The sequence below is a fragment of the Haemorhous mexicanus genome, chromosome Z (genome assembly GCF_027477595.1).
Source record: "Haemorhous mexicanus isolate bHaeMex1 chromosome Z, bHaeMex1.pri, whole genome shotgun sequence".
NCBI classification, from domain to species: domain Eukaryota; kingdom Metazoa; phylum Chordata; class Aves; order Passeriformes; family Fringillidae; genus Haemorhous; species Haemorhous mexicanus.
The window spans coordinates 55,818,811-55,831,679 of NC_082381.1; the positions used below are offsets into that span (position 1 = coordinate 55,818,811).

General features: G+C 40.4%; 1 protein-coding gene across 1 annotated transcript in view; it reads right to left on the reverse strand.

Annotated features, from left to right (window-relative positions):
* The window catches only part of ADAMTSL1 (ADAMTS like 1), a 178,290-nt gene that overhangs the window by 37,865 nt on the left and 127,556 nt on the right, over nt 1–12,869 (reverse strand). Inside the window, exons 17-19 of the mRNA XM_059874000.1 lie at nt 8,519–8,698; nt 6,844–6,997; nt 4,456–5,596 (exon numbers count right to left, since the gene is read on the reverse strand). Coding sequence (XP_059729983.1) covers nt 4,456–5,596; nt 6,844–6,997; nt 8,519–8,698 — 1,475 coding nt within the window. The remainder of the gene's footprint in view (nt 1–4,455; nt 5,597–6,843; nt 6,998–8,518; nt 8,699–12,869) is intronic.

A 12,869-nucleotide genomic window follows, 5' to 3' on the forward strand; every position in this document is an offset into this window, starting at 1 on the left:
TTTAAACAAGATTTGTAAATGCTTAGAAAAATGCACATTTGCAAAACAAACCTTAATACTTTTAAAATTGCATCTGTGCTTTCACAGCTAAGAAAAACACCAATAGCTGAAATAATTCCCTTTGCACTTTTGCTGTCAAGGCCGTTTTTCTTACCTCTTAGTCATAAGCAGGGCTGACTAGACAGTCACTGCTAACAGTGACAGCAACTAACAGATTTTTTTTTTTTTTTACTTGCAGAACTAATGTTAGTATGCATCTCTATCTCACACATCAATTTTTAATTTAATACCGACTGCTTCAATCATCACATGGAATTCATTAAATCTTCAGAAGTCGTCCCAAATTATAACAGCCTGTAACATTTAAAAGTTCTGTGTGTTCTGTCTGCATAGCTACAAATATAGTATGTAGGCAGATCTTCAGTTGACACCAAATTAATGCCTACAAGGCTCCTAAAATAGTTTTAATTAAAGTTTCTGACATCTTCAGGCTGAGGAAAGATCTTGCCTAATATTGCACTTTATAAAACACAAGGATGCATAATTTGTTTGTCATTAATCACCTCTCCTGACATAAACCTCTCTCTCTCAGCTTAAGTCACCTGAAGATCCAGCACAAATATTTACAAAAAAAGAGGTAGTCCAGGTAGATACTTGCCTTTAAAAAAAATAAACTCCAACACAGGTCCATCCTCCTGTCCTCTTGACTCAAGTTTTAATAACCTTCTTCAGAAACAAACAAAATGTCCTCTTCTTTTCAATAATTCTGTTATTTGTGCATCACAATTTGGCATAGCTACTTTTCTTGAAAGCAGATCCTTTATCATTCCTCATTATATAGAATTATTTTGGCTGAATTACCTATTTGCTCATAGATGGCTATTTTTGTTAGGTATTGAATTGCTTGTCCAGGCTGGGAAAAAAACCTCACCAGCTATAGCAATTCTTTATGTCACCAGCATGTCTTCAAAATCTCATTTATGGACTGAAAATAATACAGCTTAATACTTAATCAGTCTCATCTCAGTTGCTCCACACTGCATTGCCTCCAAGGCAAAAACTTATTTTGCAGGACATATATCAATGACTAAATCAGACAAGCACCTAACAAACACCTCGCAAACCCCTAACTCCATACCACTTACTGTTCACATGCTGTTTCATGCCCTTTTGTAAAATTTATTTCTGTTTTAGAGAAGTTGAATTATCAAGCACCAGTGGATCCCCAGTGACAGAAATTGCAGCATGCTTGCAAGGCTTATTAAACAGCACATAAATTCCTCAAAATATTTTCACTTTAAAACTGATTCCTAAAGAATTTAATCTGAATTTTCTTTAAAATAAAACATTTCCAACATACACAGCAGTCAAAAAAACTTTGGTATGGATACTAGTAGGCTCTGAAATGGCATTCAGAACCCATGCTGGTGTTAACTTGACTCTTTAACCTTAGGTGAGAGCGTGGGCTTTTCTGTAAATAAGCACTCAGGCTGAATAGGCAGGCACAAGCTGGGGATCTTTTACTCGAAGCACAGATATTTTCAATTGTTGCAGCTATTTGTGTCATATGTTTTCACTCTACTGAGTAACTGAAAACCAGCACTTTTTGGGGCCCTGTGTTAAATCTTTTTGTGAGTGTACCTAGACTAAAGCCAAAGAAAATTAATTTTTGCAAGGACAGCCATGCAGTAGAAGTCACAGTTTTAGGTGGATGAAACAGCTCGTGGAATGGGGCAATGAGAATAGAGCCATCCATCAACCATCATTATTGGACATCACTGGCTCAGACAAAATCCACGGCCGCAATGTGTAAAAGTGAATGCCTTTATCTCAGTGGTTTGTATATACAAAACACGTAGCTTCACCCAACCTAAAACTAGCAGCCTATACTCTAAGAATTGCAATAGCCACCAAGTACTTCTGAAATCTCAGTATATTCAGTAGGGTATGACCTGAGGAACTTAAGCACTTCTCTCTGGCCATTCTCAGCAGCAGGGTCTCTTTCTGATACTGGTACAGGAATGCCCACCTCTATTTATTTCCTTATTCCCATTAAGACAGAGGTGGGCTGGAAAATCCTCTTTTCCATTCAATGGTTGGCAAAGTACAAAGAAAACAAACTGCAGAGCTGAAGGACAGTTCAAACATGCCAGATACCACCACATGTTTACATCTGTGGCCTTGCTGTTTACAGCAGTAAACTCTTAAGTCTGCTTAAACTGCAGCTTCCATTGACACAGCTGGCTGACAGGCAGCAAGAGCATTCTGAGCCAAAAGCAGAATACTGATCTTAAAGAACACAGCAAAAAAATCTGCAAATCAATTTTTTTTACACACCACGGTTTCTAAACTTCCGTTAGCTCCAAAGATGGAGGTGTTGAGTTGCACCTGAAGCTCAGGGCATGGTCATTTCTTCCCCTACACACCAGCCTGGGGGAAAATGATGAGTACAGAAGGAAGTTCATAAAGCAGAAACTGCCTAAATATTTAAAGAAGAGTTGTCAATGACTTATGCCACTAACTGGAAAAGAAATGATGCTTTCCTCACACTTTCTGATAGAAGTTTTGAGCACACACACAACTGACTGATAATTCAGAAACAAAGCACAACATTTAAGGTTATTTCAGCCAAACTGAATGGGGAAGAAAAAAAGACTGAAAAGGGATTGTGAAATTATATATTAAAAAAATCTAAACTAAAACTTCAGGAATCACGTAAGTGTCTCTTACTTCAGCTAAATTAATCTACCTGTTGTGATACCATGTGAGATTACAGGGTGTGAAATAAACTTGCCAATTTCTCAAGACTGTAGTGTCCAGCATTCCTCATATGTCAACTTCAGGTAACATCCTTTCTGTTTCATGGATGCCACAGAAGATACAGTCATAAGTAGAGAAAAAACCTCAATGGCCCAATTCTAATGGGATATAACCACTAGATGAAAACTTATATGTGAAACTTGTTTTGGGGGTGGCCAACAGATATTTTAACAGGAATATATCCAAATGAAGGGATTCTGTATGTCTAAGTCATGATTATGACTATATGTGATTTCCACCAGACATCCATTCTTGTTCTCAATGACCTCTACCCCTTCAAAAGTTACCTTTTTATTTTGTGTCAAATTTAATATACTTATTAGCCTTCAGACAGAGAGGCAAGAACCAGAAGACTCAGATCATTATAGAAAGCAATTACTTCTTCATTGATTCAATAGTCAAAATAAAAAGGGACTAAGAAACTAATTTCATAACTGTATAGAAGGGCAATTTTACCTAAATCAAAACTTTACTGGATGATCCAAGGGCACCACACTGGAAATTTTTGTTTTGACTCCATCTTTTCCCATGACCTTATGACTAAATGTATATGTCTTAGCTGATGTCAGTATCTTGTGCAGGAGTTGCTAGCAGATCCCTGGACAACTTTGTTGTACTTTGTTGCTCATTATTACTTCCTGCTACAGTATATTCCTGTTATATAATGATTTCTCACAGAACAGAACCAAAATACGAAATCCCAAGCATACACATGAGAAGAGCGTATGTTATCAACACATTTAAACATATAATTTGTACTGAAAATAACCCCTTTCTGTGTGCTCTTCCACGCAAACAAATAATGTGGAGGGATCAGAAAGTAAAGGCCACCTGAAGGAAAAACAGCATATTCTGATAAAAGCATTTTGTTACGTCAGATTCTCAGGTTACACCTGGGACAAGCATTCTGGAATTTAAACAGGTGAGGATTCACCAATTCACATGAGAAGACAAATGCTAAATGATCCATCTGTTGAGACAAACAGCAAAGCTGCAAACAGCCATGAGCTGTGGTTCCGCAATTTACAGCCTCCATCAGAACATGCACAGTAAATGGTGATTGTAATGCCCTTTCAGGCTTATCCTGGGGCAGTTTAATGCATGTATATATACATGGAAGGCAAAAGCCTCTTCTCCTCCAGCTTCTCTTACCACAACCATGTCTGTCAAGCCCTCTTGTAGCAATAGGAGAAATGCAATTTCAGCTCCAACAGAGGATAATAGCAACAACCAATGACCAGTTTTCATATCTCTATATCAATCTTCATAGCAAAAATCTCCACCTTCAGATGGGAAAATAAACTAAGACTCCCAGTCTCTGGATGCAGAGTGCTCTGCTGGCTGTATTAGGCACTTATGTCCTTCAGTACTTTACAATCCCTTCCTTTTTACTTACTCAAACAGAAGTAAGGTTCCTGTCTGGCACACCAGTCTGACCCGGCATCCAGACCTTGCTGAAGATTTACAGTGCTCTGTTTAACCCATTTCCCAATTCACATGCACGTCCCCTTTTTTCTGTTATGAAATCAGACTACAGCAAAACATCATTTCGTCCACAGGACTGACAGGCAGTAAAACATGTAAAGTGATAAGTGAAAATATAAATTATTTTCTTAAAAGTTAAACATGCTTTACCTATCATTGTATTTCACTTCCTCTCCATTCTTAGCCCAGCTGATGGTGGGCTTTGGGTTTCCCACTGCTTCACAATGAAGCAGCACACTCAGTGTGCCACTTGCTAGGACCACTGTCTGTCCCAGGTGGGTGACAACCTCTGAAGCAGAAAGTTGTTGTGCTGCTGAAATCTTTCGGAGGATGGCAGGCTTTTGATGAGGCCTGTGCAAACCATTTGCCAGGTCTACAGAGGTGGGAATAAATGTTTCAGCAGATGATGTCCTCAGGGAGCTGGTAAATCCAGAAACGCGTCTGTGGAAAGGGTACTCCAGTGAGGCTGAATCAACTTTGCGCCTTGATGCTTTGAGGACAGATTCCTGGTGGTCCAAGTAGCTCTTGAAAACCTCATGAGCCAGGTGTACAACAAGATGCTCAGTAAAGATATCTTTAAGCTCCTCAGGCTGTTGAGACAAATTTCTTATGATATCATCCAAGCGTTTCTGCTCTGTGACCATAGTAAATGGCAGGCTATGCTCTTGGCTCTGGTCCTCTTCTGAGGATGCGTTTCTCTCCACAGACTCCTGGGCTTCCCAGGACTCCAAATTTTCTGCTGGCCAGCCCCTGAGCTGTAGCAGCCTTGAGACAATATTGTCATACCATCTGCTGGGGTTAGCAAGGTGCCCTCGCTTTTCAGCCTTGCTTCCATTGAAGAAAATCCCATTGAGATGTTTATCCTCTGTTCGCAAGGCATCATTCAAGCTGGCCTTTCTCATGACTTCTTCCTCCCTAATACCAGCTGGCTGCCCAGCAATGATCTTCTTGTTGCTTCCAATCAGTTTAATTACGAAATGCTCCCGGGCTGGCCCTGCTGTGCAGGTGTATGTCCCAGTGTCTGAAGGCTTCAGATGATGGATTTTCATGTACCCATAGGGTGCGATGGTGATGTGAGCTGAACTGACAAGCCTCTTATCATCCTTCTCCCAAGTGATCATTGATTTCCGGAACCTCCTGGTAGGGCATCGGAGAATAACAGAAGTTTTGGGCAGCAGGTAGGCATATCCACCCACAATGAAGTGCAGTTTCTTCTGCTTCCTCGTCTGGATGTAAACTTGCTTTACAGCCATAATATGGGGGCTTTGCTTATGAGCCGGTCTGTTGTGTCCTGAAATATCATTATATATAATTAGTATGTGATACCATTAAACAAAACAAGTAGTTTACATTGTTGTGGGCAGCATTTGACCCATAAGACAGTAATGGGAGAAACTGAACACCAGTTGCTGGACATTAAACTTAAACAATCAAAATAAGAGGAATAACAAGACAAACTTCAGGAATGTGAAAGTAGCCTAGAGTGTATGCAGAAACTAAGTAGCCAGGGATAAAAGCTTTAGGGGAGAGAGAAAACTTCAGTAGAAACATAGTTCTTGTTAAAGTACTTAAACAAAGACTGCTATTTAAGAAATGCACTGAATAGACAAGTGTTTGTTATCCAAACCTTCAAAGGCAACGTGATCTTGCAGCTCACAACAGTAAGGAAGAATGAAAGTCTTGCCTACCTCAATGTGTTGGACAGGAAAAAACTCTCTGGGCTAGGCTTAAAAATGTGGTAAATACTATTTAATACTATTAAAATAGTTCACTAGTTCAGCGTGTCCTTCTGATTTCCTGATCTCCGTGTCAGAGATCTTTATTATGAAGCACTAAATTAAGCTGCATAGGCATATTACTAGTAAATACCATGCAAAATTTGGTCCAGGCTTTAGTTCTAAACGCCAGATCTTCTTTTCTCCCTACATACCCTTATATTCAGCAGTTTCAGAGGCAAGCTGAACTAGGCTGACTTTCACATATCCAGCTGGCTTACTGCAAACTAGGGAAGAGTATACAGGGGAACTTGTGATGGGCAAAAACAAATGCATGAACTACCAACATAAAATACATCTAACATGGTTCATTAGAAATCTCAGGTCATAGAGGATTTGGAGTGACATAATGAAATAATGGGTTTCTAAATGATTGTTGGCAAAATCCCTTACCAACCATTTTCCTTGCAGCTGTTCTAGCAGTGAGTTTATCTGCTCCAGCCCTCCAGCTGCTGTGCTGTGTCTCTGTGCCTCTACATTCCAGCTGTGAAGTTCAGATCTAGATTTTGGTCAGAATTTTGAGTCAGTTCTTCCAGAAACTAGTAGTTCCCTTCCAGCACACTGGCTCATCTCCAGCTCCATTAGTGAAATCTGTAGCACTCCTCCACTGGCTTGACTTATTTACAGACAGAAAAACCCACTCCACAAGACTGAGTAATACTAGCGTGAAAGCAGGCTGTGAAGCAGGAAATAGCATGGATTTCTTAGTGAAGCACTTCCAATCCCTTTTCCCCAGACACTGCCAAACACCTTTTCCACTTACGTGCACAGGGGCCTCGTGAACAGGGCCTGATCAAGGATGAGAATGGCAAAGGGAGGCAGAGTGAGGAATTGATGATAACAAAGCCCCCGGTTTTCAGCATCTTTCTGCAAATAGCATTTCGACTCTGTGTTCCTTCTCCACAGCTCACTGAACACTAGGAATAGGATGAGAAACATTAGGAGAAATGAAAAAGGTGCTCCATGTCACACACTTCCTTCCTCAGCTCCCATATCCACATTGCACACACACACCACAGGATAGAGCAGTTACAGTTTTCTAAAGGTTGCAGTGGAATAAAGCAGAGCAGCATCTGACCATGCAGCTACAAACAATGCAGGCACAGTAAGGAGATGAAATACTTGTTATTTTCTGTCCTGTAAGGCTTAGTTTCTTTCCCTGCTCCTGTTACCACATCTTTTCTGTCAGATGGTGTCTCTTGTTCTAATGGTACTGTGCTACAGTTCAAAGCCAGTCCTTGAGCTTTGTCTATGTGTCTGTGTCTGCTGTCTGGAAAAACTCCAGCTCATGTCCAAGAGCAGACCTCATGTAGTTGCAGACCACAGTTGCATTCTGGGCCAGATAAAATCCAGCCTAAGCCTAATCTTTAAGCTTTGCTGTTGCAAATCCCTTTAGGAATAATAAAGGGATGAATATTTTAGTCACCAATTAATTACCTCAGCCTTATAGTTACTACACATGGCCTACACAGAATGGTATAAACCCTCTAATACCAGACTGCAGTGCTTGTTGCACAGGTGGACATGGTTTGATGGACTTCATCATGACTATTCAGTTTCATATTTATGCATGTAGCATTGTGGAAAAAGAAATACAGAGTTTCTGCACTGTGGAAAGAACTAGAAAATGGGTAAAGCACTATAATTACCATCTTCACTGCCAGAATGGCTGTGTGTCTTCCGGCAGAATACTTTATGAAAACATCCAATAATTTGAGTAAAATGCCCAGACAGATCCCCATAAAAAGGGTGCAGGTGGGACAGCTCTGTAGGGTGACTGGCATTTCTTTTACAACTTCCACAAGACGATTTCCACTACCTTCCATGAAAGAGGACTGGAAGAGTGGTGGCAGAGACTGCAAGATGTAGAATAATTTTCATGCTAACTGCCATGAATCTTTGCCTTTACTTTGACCTTATGAAGTAAAATTATATTTTTATAATATCTCTCCTCCCTTCCCCTTCCCTTCCTCTCCTGTTCCCTCCCTTCCTCTTCTTTGCTATTCTCTTCATCATAGGAAAGGGTTGGAGTGGCCCCAAGAGGAAAAGACTATTAAGATCAGAACAGCTAGATTTTGGCAACAAAGAGCATGTAGCCTAAGGTAATAAAAATTACTCCTCATCGATGCCTTGGATAAATAATAAGCATGGGCAGGGATAGAGGCAGGGATTTATTGTTTGGAGCGTGACTTGTGTTTACACCAGAAGGGTCTTAAAGGTTTGGTCAGATGGCTAAAGCACATCTGTGGAGGCAGACACCACAGAGGAACATGGAGCTAATGATAACACCCCCAACCAGGATGATGAGGGCAGATTACAGGACAAAACTGGGCACAATATGCTTTGTGGAGTCTGACCTTCTTTGGGTCCTCTATCCCAACTGGCTTAGGAACTTCATCTCCAAATCTGTACAATACTCATGCAAACAAATAGTATACCTGTGTCCAGTCAGAGAGAAGCCACTCATTGGGACAATCCTCATTTTTGCAGGCTTGTTGTGTAATGGTCCTTGGCATGGGGCAGAAGGTTTCTGGCAGCTCTAACAAGCTTCCATCTGCCAGGCGCTGCTTACAAAGTGTATCTCGCTTCTGGACACCACCACCACAGGTCTGTGAACACTGTGAGAAAAGAGAGACAGCTGCCTCACATCATACCCTCACCACCCCGCTTGCTGCAAAAATTACTTGTGAATTAGGACAGAAATCAACACTTGATCTTGGCCAAAAAAAAAAAAATTTCAGAGACCTCGAAGTAGACTGCTTTTAAAAATATCAAAATTATTTTTGAAAAGGGAAGCAGCTTAGTTTGCTAATATTTAAAGAAGCTGTTTCAGTATTTCTGAAGTGTTCTAAGGTATTCTTTCAAAAGACATGAAAACAGTCAGCATTGCAGTAGGGAGGTGGGAAATTTGTCCTCTCTACCTGGAAAATGAGACAATTTCATGCGATATGGAGAATCTAAATAGTAACATCTGTGTCTGAGCTCTGACACTAACCATGTCAGAAAGAGTGGAAAAGTCTTGTCCAGCAGTAGATAAGTAAATCGAGATTATTAATATCCAGAGAACACACCTCCCCTCTGTCTTTAATGTAAATATCCCTCTCTGCATCCATTTTTCTACTTAAGCAGGGCAGGAAATTTTGAGTAACCAAATGTAGTAGTTTTCCTGAATATTTTTTGTAAATTTAAGTTGCTCAGCCCTATTTAAGTTGCTCAGCCCTTTTTCCTGAGGATCCTTTTCCTGAGGTTGCTAACAGGCTCCCCGTTCTGCTCAGTTCAGCCAGCTCAACTCTTTTTCTCCTTTCTTCTGGCAAAGGAAAGGGGGAGCTTGCATTACATTGACATGACCAGGAGTTGCTTATAGCTTGTGACATGGCAATTTTTCAAGAGAAACAGACAATATGGAGAAGTATTAAAAAGTATACTTTAGCAGTTAAAGAGTATACTTAAGCAGTTAAAAAGGGAATGTTTTAAAAAATCTTGCAGTCATGAAAGGCCCTTCTCTCTGAGATAAAGAGCTGCATGAACTTTAATGCTAGCCTGAATATTTAGGATAAACATTTTCTTGAAAGACAGAAAGGAAGTGTAGAAAGACATTTTTATATTTGGTTTCTTTTTATGTGTAAAATTGGCTTTTGTCTTACTTATTTTGAATGGTACAAAGCTCAAAGGTTTCCAGAAAATTAAGCAAGAAAAACATTAGTTTTCAACAGAAGAAATGTCTATCAGCCTCTCATTTGAGGAAAATTCTTTCCTGAGGAGGAAGTAAAATATGATTGAAAGTATTATTCCAATACTGCCTAAGGACTTCTATCATATACAAGATACCAAATGGGTTGCTCACTAGGAATATCACAAAGTATGTTTCTACTGTCAATCAGTAAATCTCAGGAAGTCTCTTTGCCCTTCCCACTCGACCAGAGATAAGACAAAACATATCTTTTCTTGCTTCTTGGACTTTATTCACTTACATAGTGTTGTCCCTGCACAGGACAGCCCCAAGAGTCACAGTGTGTGCCTGAGAGCACTGTCCAAACACTTCTTGAACTTTGTCAGGCTGGTGCTGTGACCACTGCCCTGGGGAGCTGTTCCAGTGCCCCACCATCCTCTGTGGGGAGAACCTTTTCCTGATATCCAACCTAAACCTCCCCTTACACAGCTTCAGGCCATTCCCCTGGGTCCTGTCACTGGTCACCACAGAGAAGAGATCAGTGCCTGTCCCTCCTTCCCCCCTCACAAGACAATTGTAGGCTGCAATGAGGGTTCCCCTCAGTCTCCTCCCAGCTGAACTGACCAAGTGACCTCAGCTGCTCCTCACACAGTGCCTGCCCCTCCTTCCCCTCAAGGCCCTTCAGCATCCTCATTACTCTCTTTTGGACTCTCTCCAACAGTTTAATGTCTTTCTCATATTGTGGCACCCAAACCAGCCCCAGCACTCGAGGTGAGGCTGCCCCAGCTCAGGGCAGAGCAGGACAATCCCCTCCCTTGCCCAGCTGGCAATGCTGTGCCTGATGCCCCCCAGGACAGGGCTGGCCCTCCTGGCTGCCAGGGCACTGCTGACCCATGTTCAACTTGCCACTCACCAGGACCACCAGGTCCCTTTCCATGGTCTCTCATGTGGTTTAATTTTACACTTCTCTCTATTCAAGGCATATCACAATATAGGTTTTTCCTTAGTGTCAAAAATTAATTCTCTGCTAAGATTCCACAGTAAGATGAAACACCTGCAAAAGGAGTAAACTTTTTTCTCGTAAGGTCTCTCAGTTTCTTTTAAGGCCTGACACTTGAAGATTTAGAAGAGACATTTTATAATATGGATTAGAAATAGAAAGAAAAATATAAGAAAATACTACCAATGTTCCCATGCTGACTTAGTTTTGAAGTCATTGTTCTAATTATCTTTGAAGCAAAGACAGCACTCAAGCAAATAAAGAATGTTAGGAATGAGACTATAGCACTTATTCAGTAATAAAACGAAGGTGGATGAAGATTTACTAATGGCTGTCTCCCATTTCAGGTATGCAGAACAGATATTTATAGGACCTTGTAAAATAAAAGCTTAAACTCTGCTCCAGAAGAGCATCACTGAAAATGATAAAGATTTTAATGCATTTAGTTAAGACACAGAAATATTTAAAAATAGTCTGTAATATGCAAAAAGATGTTTTAAAAATTGTTTTTAATGTTACAAGACTGATAATTATTGTGCATTTATCTACCAGAAATACTGAGGCTTTGAATGGCATTTAATTCAGACAATCATTCCTTACAAACAAGCAAGGCTTAGAAAAGAAAGCACTGGTAATTGGAGTTTAAATCTTCTGGAGTTTTTTTTCTTTTTTGTGTGTGTTTACATTAAACCACTGTGAGTGAGTGTTCTGAAAAGCACCACAAACTCCACTGATGAGGCCAAAGAAATCAGGCTGTGTGGAGAACAGATTTTATGCTTTCATGTTGGTGGAGCTTTAAAGTACCTTCCCTAGGATGAGGAAGGCACCTTCCTGAAGGGCCCTTCATCTCCCTGTGTGGGGGGAATTCTCTGAGGAGCCTGGGGAGTCAGGAGGTGTTGCGAGTCCCTTAAAGCAAGGAAAGAAATCCTTCTGCAGGTTTTCTTCTGCTGGAGCAATCTACAGCAGTTTTGCTTCATGACTGGGGGTCACCTCCAGAAGTTGTCTCAGTCACTCACATCTTTTCCAAATGTTTTATTTCCGTATCTCAGAAGCCAACAGCTGTAAAAATCCCTAAGTGTAATGCACAAGCCACAAGGTTTTCAGATGGTAAACCTGCGTGAATCTGAGCTGCAAGGTCTGGCTTTCCTGCAGGGTGGAAATATCTGTAAAGATGATGGTGTTGCAAAGAAGGAACACAGACATCCTTAAGAAACGGGAGAATGGAAATTGATTTTGATGGATTAGAGGTTTTTTTCTGGCACAGTACTCATCTGAACAGAAGCAGAAGACAGCAGGTAGAGAAGCATATTTTTTGTGCCATTTTCCTCCAGTGAAAGGTAAGTACAGTAAATATTCAGAGCCCAGCCTGAAAAGTCTGTGGAAGTAAGGCAGAAGAGCTACCACATGACCTTTTTTGAACTATAGCAATGAATCACAGCCCAGGTTCTCTCTCACTCAAAGAAGATACCAGCTACCACAAGTGTGAACCTGTGATCAGTTTGGTTTAATTTCTTATTAACATAGTTGTTAAAGCTTTTACACTTAGTCTAGCTTCCTCATCACTAAGATCTGCTAAACCTTTCAAAGAGACAGCGCTTGAGAGCTCTTGAACAGCTGGAAAAATTACTTTAGACAGCATGTTTGAACTGTTGAGGAAGATGTTACAGTCTGTTTGGAGATAGCTCTAGCAGAAACAATTTGGTATTGTTCTAGTGTGGCCTATAGCTAATCATCACTGTTAGCAGAAAATAAATTTTTTCACATACTATTACATGTATCTCTTCTGATTGTTCACATATACTTACAGAAAATTGTTATCTCTAAGGACTGTGGCCAGTTACAGGACTTTGACACACATACGTGCTCCTTCTAGCATATCCTAAAAATGCTTGACCTCTGTTATTATCTTATGAACTAGTAGAATACTATTTGCTATTTGCAAATATAACATTTATTACACCTATAGTTCAGAAACTTTTGGAAGTACAGCAAAGTGTGTACATGTGTGTGAATATAAATGGACAAAGCATGAAATATCACTGAATTGTTTTAAACAGAGGACTAAAGCCATAGATAGGCTCATTACCTAGCTTTCACAGATCATCAGACTGGAATAAAT